This window comes from Ylistrum balloti, unplaced genomic scaffold (genome assembly GCF_031769215.1).
Source record: "Ylistrum balloti isolate Yb309-2 unplaced genomic scaffold, AGI_CSIRO_Ybal_v1 Utg369724, whole genome shotgun sequence".
NCBI classification, from domain to species: Eukaryota; Metazoa; Mollusca; class Bivalvia; order Pectinida; family Pectinidae; genus Ylistrum; species Ylistrum balloti.
In genome coordinates, this window is record NW_026781942.1 from 2,606,020 (window position 1) to 2,622,563 (window position 16,544).

Here is a 16,544-nt window from a genome sequence, read left to right on the forward strand (position 1 = left end):
GAGGATGTTAAACGGGTTTACAAGACGTATGACAGAATACCTCACACGAATGAAGATTCGTATAAATTTTGTCATACTGGTGAAATATGAATGATCTTTCATGGGAAACCATTAAACTGTCTTCATATCACATCTTTTTAAAAGAATGAGAAAACTGTATGAAACAAACTAAAACGACGTCAAAAATTTCGACGTTGCACACAACAACAAAACGATGTGATTTTGTTTTCTACCACTAGTCAGGGACGTATGTCATATACGTCCCTGCTACAACGTGCCGCTCTGATTGGAATAAGATTTTATCATTACCTAACAAGCATATATCTATCACATTAATGTTAAATTCCTATTTTTCACCGACAAAAATGTAATAATAGTATTGCTTGACCTCATCAAATGATTTTCAGTCTATTTTCATTCATTCCGGTTTTTTTTTTAAATCCTTGCTGATTTGATTATCTGATATCCGAACCCTTTTTGTTGATTAGGAACAACTTTCATTCGGGAAGTTTTCATTGCAATACGATTTACGTGATTTTTGGGCTTGACCATTCAGCGGAAGCTAAGAAATCGTCAGAATACTCTTCAGAAATGTCTACAGTTTATTTTCTATTTCTTGATTTGTTATTAAGACAAGGTCACAATACAGCTTCACTGTTTAAAATCTTAACTCTTTCCTGTTTTATACATCTTATAACTCTCAACGGTATCAGGGCGTCCCTGACAGTATGCAGTGCCTCTCGTTCCTCATATATCACTTTGTATGGAAATCAACAAAGTGAAAATATAGAAAGTAAGTCTATGCTGCTATGATGTATCTAGGGAAATCACTTACAAACGAATGAATTTCTTTGGGTTTTTTTCTGATTTTTTTTTTATAGAATGCCATGTGTTTTTGGATATTGTTTTCCGATTATATTTTTTTCAAGTTTATTCTGATGAAACGGAATGTGTGTATTACGTGCTTCATCGATCTTATATGATGTATTGCATCTTTAAGATTATACATATCGAACAAAAAACAAAACAGGTTCTGGGAGCTGAGCATGTAATCGCAATATGTTCTAAGCAAGAAAGTCCAATACGCTGGCGGTTGAAGCATGGGAGATAACCCTTAGAACGTTTCGCCCCAATTAACTGGTGGCGTGTTTAGGGGATTTCCAATACGTCATGGAAAATACGGGACAACAGGAAAATGACAATGAGGGAGACAGCAGATGAGTTTCTGGATTTCTATCCCGAAGCCGGTAAATTTGCTAGTCTTTAGAGAAATTAATATACTAGTATTTGGTTTTATCGACATGTCGCTGTCAGTTTCGCAGTTTATGGTTCAGTTTAACACGCAGAAAATGACCGCCCGATTGTCAAGTTTTACGTCACGAAATGCAAATGGCGAAAACTTATCGAACTTGTATGTGACATTTTGATAAGTTAATCAATTATCGATGTGACAGCTCCCTTTCGAAAGATCATAAACAATTGGATTTCAAAGCAGCCCTGATTTTTATGTTTACCTTTGTTGAACAATGTCAAGAAGAGGAAATTTGAAAGTAGGCCTACACTGTGGGGCGCAGTGATTATGGATGAGTGATTCTGAGAAAAATGAGTCGTTCTGTAGATAGCACAGATTGTCTTATATTTCTCAGTAATATTGGTAAATAGATTTAATTGATAACAGAAAATGATGAAAGTAAGTTACTCGTCGTAATATTGGCATATTGTTACTTGAGATTTATTTGCTAGAAAAAGTTTATTGCACAATAATCATGACAGGAAGTAAGCAAAAAATAAACCTGTGGAGTATTTATTGCTGAGATTCCTACTAACAAGAAGGTTGTACAACATAGTTTTAAATTTGATCAGATTTCGAATTGCCTTCTCTTCTATGAAACACCTATATTCTATTCATAGTCTGTGATAAGATTAAAAGATACCTAGATATCTTAGATACAAGATTTTATGAAACACTAACAAGTTGTAGAAGTTTAAGTCTTAGGAGTCTGGGCAAACAGAAATTAAGGATGTACTCCTATGATGTTTGACTGGAAGTTAGACATCATTCAAGAAAAATGAATTCCACCATAATGTCACAGACTATTGTGTTTTTATATACTTTGTGAACTATATTTATACTAATAAGATTAGTTAGCGACTTGAAAATATGCTTTCCACCTATTGCTATTGAGAGCAATGCTATTGCAATACATTGATAAGTTGACCTATCATTACACCACTGGTGTAATTTCCTCGAAATGTCATGTTACACACCCCTTTTCTGTTTATAAGTGCAGTTATACACTGACATAAATCTAAGGTATTATGTTAGAATTTGTTATATATTGAAGTAATACTGCTCCCATTAAAACATGAGTATTTGTTTTAAGAATTTTTAAGGGAAGTCCAGATCATTTCTAAAAATTTGATGAGTCCCAATACTACGGATGTAACGAGGTCTAAAATTTAAGGGATTCAAAAAATCACTGAATATGAGTTTCATACATCCTGAAACTCTGCTTCATGGGAATGAGATTTCATCATTGTTCATATTATGACATCTTAAACCTGTTTGTTTTTATCTTCAGGAAACATGACGGATGACACAGGGGAGAGAACTCCAAGTGTGCCACTAGCTCCAGCTAAGAGAAAGCAGTTGGGAAAACTGCTTGTTGCTCCATCTGGTAATAATAATGATATTTATCCCGCAACTTGCGCTGCTTGTCAGAATACACCTGCCACATATATTTTAGCTGCATTTGGTAGAGACGGAAAACACCTGTATTTTAGCACATGCAGGAATTCATTAGAATTACTCCCTGAATTTACTTCTATATTGCGTTTAGAAATATAAATAGTTGTTGAAAGAAGTGATCTTACATGTTATAATAAACATGTTGATCTATGAATATTTATAAAATCGCCGTTATATCCGATGAAGTTTGAAAACATATTTTCTTGTGGAACAGTTACTTTGGCATCCATCATCAGGCAAAATTCAGCGTAACGTCAATGTCAGGTTAACAAATAGTGAACAACAAAACTTTTGAAGTTTTAATGTTCTGTTTTCAGTCAATGTTGCAGGATAAATAAAATATATGATCAGTTTATTGAGGGGGAAGATAGATAAAAATGGCGAGCCTCTGCCATTAAAATCAATAAAACAGAACCTGCTTTATCAAAGAACTTAATTTCATCAGAAAATATGTGAAAATCTGCCATTGAATTATACCAAACTGTTAGACAGATATTGATGCAAACTATAAACATTAGTGAATAGAACTCAGTGTTGTATTATTAACAGTGAGTAAATACATGTACAGTGTTTAATAGGGAAATGAGAGGACTTGATTTGGCCCTACTCTGTTTCTGTTTTCCATGCATAATAACAAAAGATTTGGATAGGGCAAAGTGGTATTGTTGGAGAGTGAACAATGTAGGAGATGGTGTAGTTTGAGTCAAATTTGATCCAGCTCAGCATCCTTATATTGTTAAAGACTGAAAAAGTCATCTACAGGGGACATGATTTTTCAAAATTTTATTTGTTTGCAAATTACTCTTGCTATTATATAAGATTCTAATTTCTTAATTACCAGAAGGAAGTGGAAAGTATGGAACTAGAGTTCTCTCCCCTAAGGTAAAAGACCTGACCACCACCACAACAAATAACCATGGATTCAGTGGAGGGAGTTGCATCGCCATGGATACTGTCAGCAGCTCTGACATTACAGAAAATTTTTACAATATGATCAAAGTATCCCCACGCATGCAGGTTGCAACACCATCTACTGATGTAGTCTTTCAACACCCACATACATTAGGCATTCAAGCACAACCAGAGGATGACACAGAGAACACCCAAAAGCTTGCCATTGGAACGTATCGCAGTACATCAGTGGAAGTCTCTGGACAACTATACAACCATGAGAGTTTCCATACCAAAGAAATCATCGCAAACCAGACGCAACCATATTCACCAGAGAGAGAGAATGTCACTCTGTTCATTGAGAAAATGCAACTGCAATGTGATCGGCAACCAAATTATGAAGAAAACACTGTTGGGGAACCACGTTTCCAGTTTCAAGACCCTGATAATGTACACCCTACATATTTACCTGCCATGATCCAAGAGATTGACACAGAATTGGAAAAACCCTTTCCTGGAGAAAACTCTACAATTGACAAAAAAATCTGTGAAGACTTTCAAGCTGTCAATGAAAAAAATGAGAGAGTCTTTATAGAAGAAACAGTTCCATGTCTCGGAGTTCAGGTGCGCAGCGATGGTCCAAAGCCCTTAGAAGACTTATCTCATCTCAATATAAATTTGACAACTGGAAACCACCAAGAGGACTTCCAGAAGACACTGCATGCACTTCTATTGCAATTTGCTAAGAAGAAGGCTGATGTTATACCATCATCCAGTTTCAAGAAAAAGTAAGTAATTCTGTTTTACAGGGAGTCTAACCCAATCTACAAGGGAGGGGGGGGGGGGGGGGGGGGGGGGAAATTAACTCTAAGGGGAGGTAATTAAAGAAATCAATCGTGGGCTGACAGAAGTTTTCTGATATTGCATTTTTTTCTTACTATTTCTTAAAGTTTTTGCTTAATTTTTATTTAAGAAAAAACCTGTCTAGCAAGAGAAATTAATATTTTGCTGTTAAAGAAGATATATAGAAATTTATGCATTATCTGTTTCATTAAGATACCACTATGTTTCATGATGGCTCTCATACCTGGATGAAAATATTGATAGATATTTCAATGTAAGGGATAATGAATGCATTGTGACATTTACTTTTTCAGTCAAGTTGTGTTTGGAACAAATAAGGCATGCAAGGAAATGCTGGACAAAAGTGAATTTCTACCATCGCACGGGACCCATGGTGTGATACTAAATGATGTAAGTATGTTGCCTTTCTTGATTCTCGAGGAGTTACAATCACACTTGCTCTCTATACCATGGAACAAGTCATGGCAAAACTGGAGACAAAAGCAAAGTAATTTTATTCACAGATAAAAACTGACCAATCACAGGCTGATACGCTTCTTTTGAAGATTACAGAGAAATGGCACAACCCAACTTCAAAACCATCACAATATACCATTATGCAACCCTGAGATTTCTTTAATGCACATCAAAGGATCAAACTAGTCTTTTCATCATGTCCACAAGGTTTCGCATGTTGAGCCTTCAGGTCTGCCATAACATTTCCCAGGGGTGCAGAGAGCGAAAGTGATTTTAACCCCTGGAGTATTGAGGATGGTTTGTGGGGTGCAGGGAGCGAAAGTGATTGTAACCCTTAGAGTATTGAGGATGGCTCCTGGGGTGCAGAGAGTGAAAGTGATTGTAATACCAGGAGTATCGAGGAAAGTATGTTGCATGTATTCTTTGCTGTAGTTATATTTCATTTCCTTAAGTTATAATGCACATACTTTATAATACTTAATCATGCTACTAAAGAATAGAGCCAATGCCATGATTTTTAGTGTATCGGGCGACTCTTCTGTCTACGTCATAAAAAACAGGCCCATATTTTATGTACTTTAATTTTTGTAGAATTGGTGTCCTGATGAACCCCACATAAGTTCAGGCGAAACCAGTTGACAAACCCAAGAAAGATCCCACCATTTACCTCAAACTTGTTGCAATTGATATCTATGGTTATAATACTCGAGATTATTTAAAGTGAAACGTGAAAGATGAAAAATTTGCTTCATTAATTTGAATTTATCAGGGCTCAAGATAATTTTTTTTACAAACCACTAACATCCACATCGGCACTTTGAATATTTTACTTTACATCAAGCAGGTTTTGTAAATGCCACTTATTTTATCTTCATTCGTAAAATATAATAAGTTAATTTTGTTCAAATTGCTTACAAATTTTACCACAAAACAAGAAAATGGTTTATCATGGATTTATTGGAATTGTTTATTTTGAAACCAAGTCACTTTTGAATGTGTTTCATTATGTATCTATCATTTTCACTTGGCAATGGGATGAATGTTGTAGTTCCACTTGTTCATTTTAATTTTTACCCAATCAGAACAAATTGATGAGTGGTTAGCCTGTGCCCTGACAAAGTTAAACTTCGTGAAAATAATGCTACAACGTATGTTTTCTATAAAATGAGATAAAAATATTAGTACTGTTTGTACACAGAAATCAAGATAACATCCTATTTACCATGCATCTGAAATTTGTCTACCAGGATTTTTGTCTATCAACATGAATGGTCGTCTTCATGTACACAGTCACCAATGGCTTGTTATACACTGATCTTTGTAGAAGCTGAGACCTAAGGGAGGACAATACACAGAAGATTATCACTTCTCTGTGAAATATGTTTTGGGAAAAGGAAGCTTTGGAGAGGTAAAACTGTGTCAAGACCAAGTCACCAAGGCCAAGTTTGTCAAGAAACAGGTAAATTTATGTCTTTATTTCTTGCAATCTGTTTTTATGACTTTATTTAAGCAGTGATCAAGCTTAAATTAAAATTTTAACCTAGCATATGCAGAAAATTTAGTGTTTATGCAGCATATTGTATAATATTTAACAAATTGCATGGTTGCTAAAGATCAACCCTGTTATATAAAGAATGCAAGCCAGGACTTTTCAGGGGGTTGTTTCCAGCAGATATGCTTCAGTCCAAAACTATCATAAGAAGGCTTACATGAACACATCAGAGCCTCCCAAAACACAGGCAATACTTGTACTCACCTTGTATATATCAGGAGGCCATCTTTGAATGACCCTTGCTGTTTGTGTATAATCCAAATCAAGCCAATTTACAGTCATACTTCTATGAATCAATCTTTGATGATTCAAATTTCTGGATGTGTGGAATTTTTTGTCAGTCCAAAATTTAATTCCTATATATCACTACAAACTTATCCCATTATGAATCGAAGCTTTGTAAATCAAAATTTTTGATGCATCAATGTTTTTTCACAGTCATTATTCATAATAATACAGTCATTGATGCCTCATGATTTGAAGAAAACATTTACCTGTACGGTACAGGTATTTTCACCCCGCTGTGAAATTTCACACATTTTAACAAAGAGTACTACCTGACAATTGGATTATAATAACGTACTGTTATTGGCTCTGTTACCAGGTTAATGAATGACTGTACACAGATTAGAGCTTAGCTTACTTACAAGCCATGATATTTAATAAAAGATAATTCATTAGCAGGACTAGAAAAAACTATTTTTAGTTACTCGTCTGTCGGGCAAGTGAAACTTGAAATTCACTTGCCTGAATCCAATATTCACACACCCGAAGAAAAAAGGCAACAAAACATAAATTTAAGGAACATGAATTTTATTATCAATTTCTATATCAAATGTTTGAACTCAACACTTGCTTTTATTGTTTTACTCATATTAAATTCACTGTTAACGCGAGCGAGAACATCAACTTTTTGACTGTAACTACGTACACAAAACAACCTTGTTTACAACATTTGTGATGACGTAATAGGTTTTCATGTAGTCTGGATCAGCCCGAGTCTTGACACATTGTGTAAACAAGGATACTACATCAATGTATTTTATCGACTATCAGTGGATTTAAATTAGTTTTAGGAGTGTTTAAGTTGATAAACGTCATTTATTATGGAATATTCTATAGTCCGAACTACAAATTCACTCGTAGCTGAAACAAATCACTCACCCGCAAGTAGCTTTGACTCGCTCAGATGAGTGGACGAGTGGATTTTTCTAACCCTGCATTAGTGCCTATAACATTTATGTATCAGTCTTAAAAAAGTTGCTGTAACACATAAAGACCACTTTGATGCTGCACGTCGCTTCATTTAAAATCAATCCATAAAATACGTATTCTGTATGCATTAACAAGAAGGCAGGAATGTAAACCTGAGCTTGTGTTATCTATTTCTCTTTGATTTCTATTTAAAGTTATATTTTTATTTTTTCATGAATGAAAATGTTTCGTTTTAAGATAAAGTTGTTTCTTTTCATTTGATGTTTTGTTTTAGTATTTATTGTGTTTCTACCAAGTGGGGTTTTTTTTGTAGTCCCTTGAACTTCCAAAAATCAAAGTTTGACTATAATTTTAATTTATTTTAATACTTTCATAATTGTATTAGTATCTGCTGTCATGTTTGGTGGCCAGGAATTTTAAATTTCACCCAAATGAACTTATCAAAATCAAGTATTGACACAATAAGAGAAAGTAAACAGGTGAGCTATTTTGTTTTTGTTAGGTGGGGTCCCAATACAGGAAGTCAGAGGTTGAAATAATGATGGCCCTTAAGCATCAAAACATCACCCAGTTTTATGGTGTCATCCAGAGAGAGGGTTCCAACGAGATCTATATGGAGTGTGCTGGTAAGGTCATGGCTTGTTTCAAATAATGATATTGTGCAACACTAAGAAACATGAATGGAAACCATATAAATGGTCACAAAACTTAACCATAGCTAGATTTAAAAGAAATGTATGAAGGATCTCCTGGTGAAATTCCAGGATATTGGTTTACACTGATATAGAACTGAATGTTGATTCATCATACACAGAGCATTAAGTAAAGAAACGAGGACAGTTTATTATAGTAAAATATATGTTACAATTTACATAGATAATTTTCTCACCTGTTTTGTCTAATTTGCATATCCTTAAGAAAAAGTTTTGGAATTTCATATCACAAAAAATACATGTTTACAGAAAGTGTGAAGTGAGTTATGTATTTTATAGGCATTTCAATATTGACATTTACACTGGGGGAAGACACAAAACTTCTTGTGACGGAAGAGTTCGTTTGGAATGTGAACCGCCAGGGTCTGTCTGCACTAGCATACATGGAGATCTACGGAATCATTCACCTGGACATCAAACGTAAGTAATGGAAAAAAAATATCATTGTATTGATATGTTCATATCTGGTAATAAACCCACCCATATTAATTTATTCTGTGCAGCAAAATTATAGAAGAATGTTATTTTACTTTTCTGTTATGACCCCTGAGCCCATGGCACACAGCATTTATCTATCATTTCCTTTCAAATGTTGCTAGTCCACAGCTAATCAGTAGGTGGTTGGATGGCACAGTTGTAACATAAAACACTCATTTAGACATCTGGGGTTGGACACTTGGACAAATATGGAATGATAGAGAGTTAACTGCCCAACCACCTCTATCCTTTCACAGCAAGACTCTTTGCATGCTTTAATCCAGACAAACAAGTGTGATTAATAAAAGTTTGAGTAAATTGTTTTACAATCATTGTGTAATTAATAAAAGCCTATATTTGTATATACAAACGATACATCCGATTTTGATGGTATTTCTGGAGCATACTTACTTGTGTAAATGGATGGTGTGACTTGCAAAGACATGGGAAAATACAAGCAAACTTAAAATGGGGATGAAGACATTGTAACCAAATTGAATCCTTAATATGAAGACTATCCACTTTGTTACAGCGGAGAATGCTTGCATCTTGGAAACTCCCACTGGTTGGACCCTGAAAATTACAGACTTTGGGTCTGCTAAATTTCCTCAGGATCCACTCTCATACATTGGATGGACAGCTGAATACATGTCCCCTGAGGCCTGTATCAGCTTTCTAAAGTCACGATATACACAGATGTCCCTCCAAGATCAGGAGGACTGGATGGTAACACCCAAGAGTGATGTATTCAGCTGGGGCCTCACTATGGCATTTATGTACCGGAAAACACATTTACTTTTGCATGCATTCACAAACGGACAGGACAACTACAAAAATGTGGAAGATCCAACTAAAGTGAAATCTACAATCATTGTGTCCGTAAGTTCATCAGTGTTTATTACATCATAGTTTACTCCTGCATGATAAAATCAATTAACCATTAAGAAGTGTGATTTATGGTTTAATAAATGACATCCAGTGTGTTCATTTTAACATCATTATTGTGGGTATGGGAATGGCAACAGATCACAGTCAAAATGGTTGTGCTATTTCTTGTATTATTTTGTCAATAATAAAAGTTGATATCTGAAAGAAATCATTCTTGGCATAAGACATCAACCTGCATAGAGAATAAACATTTGTGTTTGTTATGAATGCCATAGCAGGACAGTTCAAAATATAAACATTTAATCAAAGTAGAAACACTTGGTGCCCTTGGTTATAGTAGATAATTCTTTTAATGAATAATAATTTTATGATTTGTGATTATTATTGTTTTGCCTGTTATTTAGTGCTTGACACCTTAAAGTGGTGAAAAATTGAATCTTTGGATTTGTTGACAGCTGGTGAAAGACCCCAACTTTGTGCAGCGATGTTTGATTCCTGATGGTTGTAGCCCAGATATGAAACAAGTGTTGACTGGACTGCTAGCAGGAAACCCAACACAGCGCCTTTCTGCTGCTGAAGCTCTTGTTACAATAGACAGTAAGTACACCAATATCAACCAAGGAAACCTTAGGACAGAATTTGAGAATAAGTAAATCTGGGTTTGAATCTCAACTTCTATAGGGTTATGGATAAAATTCCACTGACCCTTTCATTTCCAATTAATCCATTCGCAAACTTTATCAGATGGTAATGTTAAATGAGCTAAGGAAATTTCTTTGAAATTTCTATAGCAGGGCTCGAAGTTAATGGTTGCCCGATTGCCGGGGGCAAGTGAAAATTGGTGTCGGGCAACATGATTTTACCAGTAATTTGCCCGATCCATCTCACAAAAAACATTCAGCCAGATACGTGATCAAAGTCTTCTGTCAAGGATCATGTCTGGTACCGGTAGAAATATTGTATTGAAGATCATATCTACATTTTCTTACTTAATTCTCCCTGAAATGTAAACCCTAAAATAACACATCTTGACAAATGTTTCCTTTAATTAAATGACAGACATATATATTGGAACTGACTACCTAGAAATAGTTGATGGTTTCACAGTCGCTGACGTTCACTGCGCATGCTCTAGTCTGCGAAATGGTCAAGACAAAATATATCGGTAATAGAATCTTGAAACAAACACATACATATTTTATCAATAAAGACAAAGCTGGTATTAACACAAATTGAAATTACAAGTGTCAAGAAATAGAAAGAATATGTTTAAGCTGCATGTTTTGTCACTAAACTTACATCACTGAACAGAAAGTAGACTACTGCCGATATGGAATTGTAGGAAGGTGCATGCGCAAAATTTCCCATTCTATTTATAGGCAACTTCATTTCGCTGTTGACTATGAAGCCAGTATGCAGTATGTTGTTACATAAATTCAGGTTTACTAGCAAAAGACAAGCTGATTGCAATGATGGAAATAAGCAAAAAAGATCAGACAGTAAACAAGAACACAATCAAATGACCATTTGAGGAGGATTTCAGTGAATGGACCAAGTACCTCAGAATTTGACCCAAACTTGGCTATGAAGCACTGGTGGGAAGCTGGTGAAAGATCACGAAGGCCTAGTTGTGAATAAAAACATAAACTTGTTAATTCATTACATTTTAAGAGACTGTAAATGAAAGACAATCTTAAGGAATATACAGTGCAATGTTTATACTAGAGTAAAAACCTAATAATTCAACATCATTTTTATGGGCAAGTTAATTTCGGCAACGGGCAAGTTGAAATTGAATAGCACTTGCTGGGCAAATACTAAAAAAGTTAACGTTGAGGCCTGCTATAGTCTAAGGGAAAATGTTAAGGTCCTGCAAATTTACATTTATACTGAAAACTTTATGAATAAGATTTCAAGGTTGAGCAAACTAGTGTCTTCCACTAGCATGGGAAAGTCAAAAGTTTGGAAAAGAAGTTCATGGAAGAAGTTCTAAGACTTGGAACAATTATTGATCAGATAGAAAAATAAAAATACATGTAGTGAAAAAGTAATTTTAAGAAAAGATAATGCATTTTGTAGTCATGATTTGCTCAGTGTGCTTCATCAAAATGGCTAGCATCATACAAGTATTACATAGCAACCTTTCAGGTGATACTACTATGTTAATGACATGTGCTATATAATGTTAGATTCAGAATTTTTAGCCCACTATCATGGCTGGCTGTTCAAATTGCCCTACATCTGTGGTCCATCATCTGTCCATCTGAAAACAATTTTTGTTTTCACTTTTTCTTGAGAAGCACTGGATGGATCTCTCTTAATTTCATATGTGGGTTCTCCTTGGTCCCTAGTTGTACCCATTTGATTTTGGGTCTGATCAGAAAAACAAAATGGCCGACAGACTGCCTCCTTCAATTTTCCCATGATCCCTTGTTATGTCTGTTTGATTTTGGTACTGATTAGAAGAAACAAAATGGCTTCCAGGTGACCATTCTGGATTTGGCAGGTAAAGACTATCATTGCTCTTTCTGCAAAGGAATGTTCAAATTTCTTATCATTAAGAGCAAAAACAAAGAAGAGAAAAGAAGGGAAAAGATCCAACTTTCAAAGAGCAAATAAAGATCAAACAATTGTGGTCATCAAGATCCCTCTGGGATCTTTTGTTTGTTGTGAAATCACATCATATTTTCTTATTACTTGTAGAAATGAACACGGAGAAGTTGCTCTCCATGAAAAACCCATTTCCGGACCTGTTGGAGAAGGATTTGGATTGCTTCATCTATGAGCCATCTGAGATTCCAGCCTCAGCTCCTGGGCCTGTCAGAGTCCATCGCACCAGCTCAGTGTCTAGTTGCGTTTCCAGCCACAGCTCCATCAGTAGTGCATCCTCCTATATGTCCAATGCTAGTGTTACCAAAAAGGCATGTCCATATAAAAAGTCCTCAAAAAATATGACAGGAGGAAGACGACGACGAATTCTGAAGGAAAAACTGAGGGACAGAATTGAAAGCCCAAGAAACGAGATGTTTGGAAATCTCTCTCCCAGTGTAGAGCTTGATGGAAATGTTCCATTCTTTGGTGCCCTGGTGTAAATACTGATAGCATATATTTTGCTACAAAATGCTGACAGACTGGAAGTTGCAAAGTCCAGATATTTACACAATGTGTGTTGTACTTTTCATCCTGCAATAAGCCTTTGAAGTGAACAAAATTGGGGTTAGACTTATCACAAGACAGTATAACATTTGGTATTTCTACTGAAACTGCAAAATATGTCAGTGGGTTTACTTCCATGCCTGGGCTTATTACGGGATAGATATGGCAACTCCTCCAAAAAAAATATCTTTTTTGTATTAGGGTTGCTATTGATGACACAGGAGGCAAGTGTTTATGGGATCAAAAAAGGAAAATTGTGATATTAAGATGTTTTATATTTTTTAAGTCTTCATTATTGAAAGGAAATTGGTTATCCAACAAGTGGGCTTTTATTGACATTTTGTCATGTGTAGTGTTACAGCAAAGATTATGATTTGAAAATTAAAATTACGATCAAGCAGCTAATTATCAAGTTGTGGATATAGCAACCTTAAAAATAAACCACTACATGTATGATACCCAAGTTTGTGAGAAAAATTGCCTTTTGTTGCGCATAAATTTTATAATATTTTTAAAGCAAACATTGGTTAAGATGTCTGTTGAAAATATTCCTTGTCCATATAGTTGCTAAACATTTCTTTTATAAAGAAAAAGATTTACAATTTTGGATTTATGGTGCATGCATTTTGAAATGACACTAATGTTTAAATGTCATATCTGAAATATATGGTATAAGTATAACAGGAAACTTGCCCTTTTATTTGTGATAAGATAAATGAATACTTAAATTAATTAAATGCAGAACAAAAAACAATCATTTTCATGTAAAGGCAAAACCATCTTGTGGCTCAATCTAAGCAATAAAAAATATTACTAGGTATTGAAAGCTGTATTATGATTATGAAGGGTTTTTTTTTTACCAATTTCATGCCTTTGTTGATTTGGAATGAAGATGTATTTTTATTTTTTTTTCCCAAACAATTAATGAATTGTGTGATTTTATATTTTGTCTCTAACCAGACATGTATAGCAAACTGTTAAGATTTGTATTCTGAATTTGATCAATTCCAGACTGTTTGACACTGAATATGACCTTGCAACATGGTGTTGAACATGACCATTCTGGTACGATCGAGCATGATCTTTGTAAATAAGTATGACAAGGTGTCTGACTTTGATTCTTAATTAGCATTGTACCCAATAGATTTTGTAACAAGACAACATCTAATGAATCTCATTGTTCAGCAATTCAGGAGTAATGTCTGAAAAAAAATATTGAAAACATAGAAATATATTTGAATTCAAACTACTGGAAAATTTTGTTTGTAACACACTTGCATTGGATTTTGGACGAAGTTTTTGTCTTCAAATCAATATCAATATGTGAAAAAAGTAGGAGTTAGTCTACATATAATGCATGATTTTACCAATCTTTGTAATTTAACCCAAATTTGATTTGGGAAATGAAACATTTATTCACTCAAGCATTGAATTTATTAAATTATGTTGCATGAACATTGAGAAAATGGCAAAACTTTCAACAGAAATGCGATTTCTTAATGCCCGTTTCAGAAAATTGTGGTGATGAGAACATTAACAATGAACACATCAACATCTCTGTATCATAGAAAGGAAACAGAAAAACAGTGTGCCATTTGTTAGTATGTTGGAGATTTCATTGGAAATGTTCAGTTTTTGGCCAGAAAGTTGGTTGTAAGTGCAAAATAAGAAATTTAAAGTAAACATGTGGATTTTTAGTAGTAGTAGTAGTAGTGTACAAGAAATCAATATTTTAGACCAAAAGTTATACTCATGGTACCTGTACCAAATTTTGTGGCAATGTTTGTTTGGAAATACTGTATCTTTTTTAATGTAGTGCTTTAATCTTTATGCTTGTGTAGGTCTCTTGCTTTTCAAATAAAATCTATCTTCTGTAAAACACTTACCTTTTGTTATTGTTGAAGTTGTTGGAAGATTCATTAGTGATAATCAAGTACAGGTAAGCATTTTGATTCAGGTCTGATGTGTCATTAAGATTCATGGATGGAACATCATTTGTATATTTTTACAACTTAAGCCTCAGTGATTGCTGCAAGCCCACGAAGCCAACACAAATACTGACCCAAAGTCAGGGGTGGGCTAAGTGTAGGATAATTATGAGAACAGCTGCATATTACTAAGCACTGGTCTACTGTCGGATAAGTACAGTCTGGTTTTTCAACAGGGATTGTCTATATTTACAATAACTGGGTCGTATGTGAATGTTAAAGGCACAAAGGTCTGGGATTCCCGAAAATTCGGCAATGGGCAATAGAATATTTCCAAATAACATCTCCAGTTCGTCAGTCTGCACCTCTAGGAACCCTGTGTTTTGAGTTTATCTGTTGTATGTCTTACATGGATCAACTGGGAAGAAAGTCCTGGAAACATTTCAATAGGAAAAACGGAATCATCACGCTTATCAAATAGCTTGGTGGTAAGATTTCTTCTTATAAATGGAAAACATATATGAGGAGTGTTTTTTTCAGATATAAATACATTTTTGTATCGGTATATAAACAAACCATTTCTACATCACATCTTACATCTTATTTAAAGTTCGTGAACTGGTGTAGGGAACCGCCTCATTAAAAGCACACTGACCTTGCACGTGTTTAAATTTGGAAAACGTAATCAGGTAATATAATTTCGCTCAAATGGCTGAGAACAAAAGTCTAATACTTTATTGGGAAAAGTTATTATAGTAAGTAGATAGTCGTCACTTATATCTAAGACAAATAACGTGCATTTATGTTTCGTATAGAGTCACATTTAAAATTCTGTTGTCAAGTTTTCGGAGCACAAATACGAAACCGACCAGTGTGATAAGGCGCTATACCTTGCCACAGGCACTCGAGGCCAGGATATTATTTTTTAAACATTGATTTTTGTTTTAGCACTCATGACTGACGTTATTTAAACGAAATATCAGCAGAATTCAAGTTTATGTGCCGGTTGACAAATCCGAGGTCCACGGTCATTAAAAATACACAAGACAAGCAACTCCAGATTTTAAAAAATCGACCCCTCGCTTGGAAACTGGCTCAAAAAAGTAGTTTTGATAAGTTCCTTGTAAAACAATATGTATCCGTAGGTAGTGTGTATATTTACCTTTCATTTGGTGCATAACATTACAGGCAACGAGAAATTCACAATACGTACATGAGATTAACATCTCAATAACCGGAGATTTTTATCGTCCATGTAAATATCTTTGACGGAAGTTACATGCCATTTCAAGGGCAGTCACTCCGATTTTTTGGGAGAGGAGTTCCGGATAGCACTATAGGTAGCAGTAACCAGTTAATTTGCATTTTTCCTGAAATTATTTGTCATGTTTGAGATATACAGGTATAGCAGATTGGTTATGAAAAATACATCATTACATGTATATATATTTATAAACTGTATAACAATTACATTAACAGTAGAGAGATGAAATTTGTGTAAAAAAAAAAATTCCTCTGATTTCTGACATTTGATTGTCATGGTTACCTACTGAAAAAATGCTAAAAATGCAAAAATACTGCTAATTCCAATCCAACACTACAACTTTCTAGGAGAAATTTAATTCTAATCACCTATCTTACAATCAACAACACTG

The 16,544-nt window shown here is 34.7% G+C and overlaps 1 protein-coding gene across 1 annotated transcript; it reads left to right on the forward strand.

Moving 5' to 3' along the window:
- Nucleotides 1-1,165: 1,165 nt before the first annotated feature.
- Nucleotides 1,166-14,840, forward strand: LOC132565444 (uncharacterized). The gene is made up of 10 exons (XM_060230084.1): nt 1,166-1,247; nt 2,583-2,678; nt 3,591-4,428; nt 4,798-4,894; nt 6,285-6,419; nt 8,230-8,353; nt 8,720-8,860; nt 9,450-9,796; nt 10,261-10,402; nt 12,509-14,840. The coding sequence occupies exons 1-10, from the start codon at nt 1,196-1,198 to the stop codon at nt 12,895-12,897; spliced, it is 2,361 nt and encodes a 786-aa protein (XP_060086067.1). The 5' UTR covers nt 1,166-1,195; the 3' UTR covers nt 12,898-14,840.
- Nucleotides 14,841-16,544: the final 1,704 nt, after the last annotated feature.

Excerpts from the sequence above, each read along its gene's own strand:
- LOC132565444 (XM_060230084.1), top strand. The coding sequence starts at position 1,196 with ATGACAATGAGGGAGACAGCAGATGAGTTTCTGGATTTCTATCCCGAA. Across the intron at positions 2,679-3,590 it reads ACTGCTTGTTGCTCCATCTG|AAGGAAGTGGAAAGTATGGA; the intron begins GTAATAATAATG and ends CTTAATTACCAG. Across the intron at positions 8,861-9,449 it reads CATTCACCTGGACATCAAAC|CGGAGAATGCTTGCATCTTG; the intron begins GTAAGTAATGGA and ends ACTTTGTTACAG.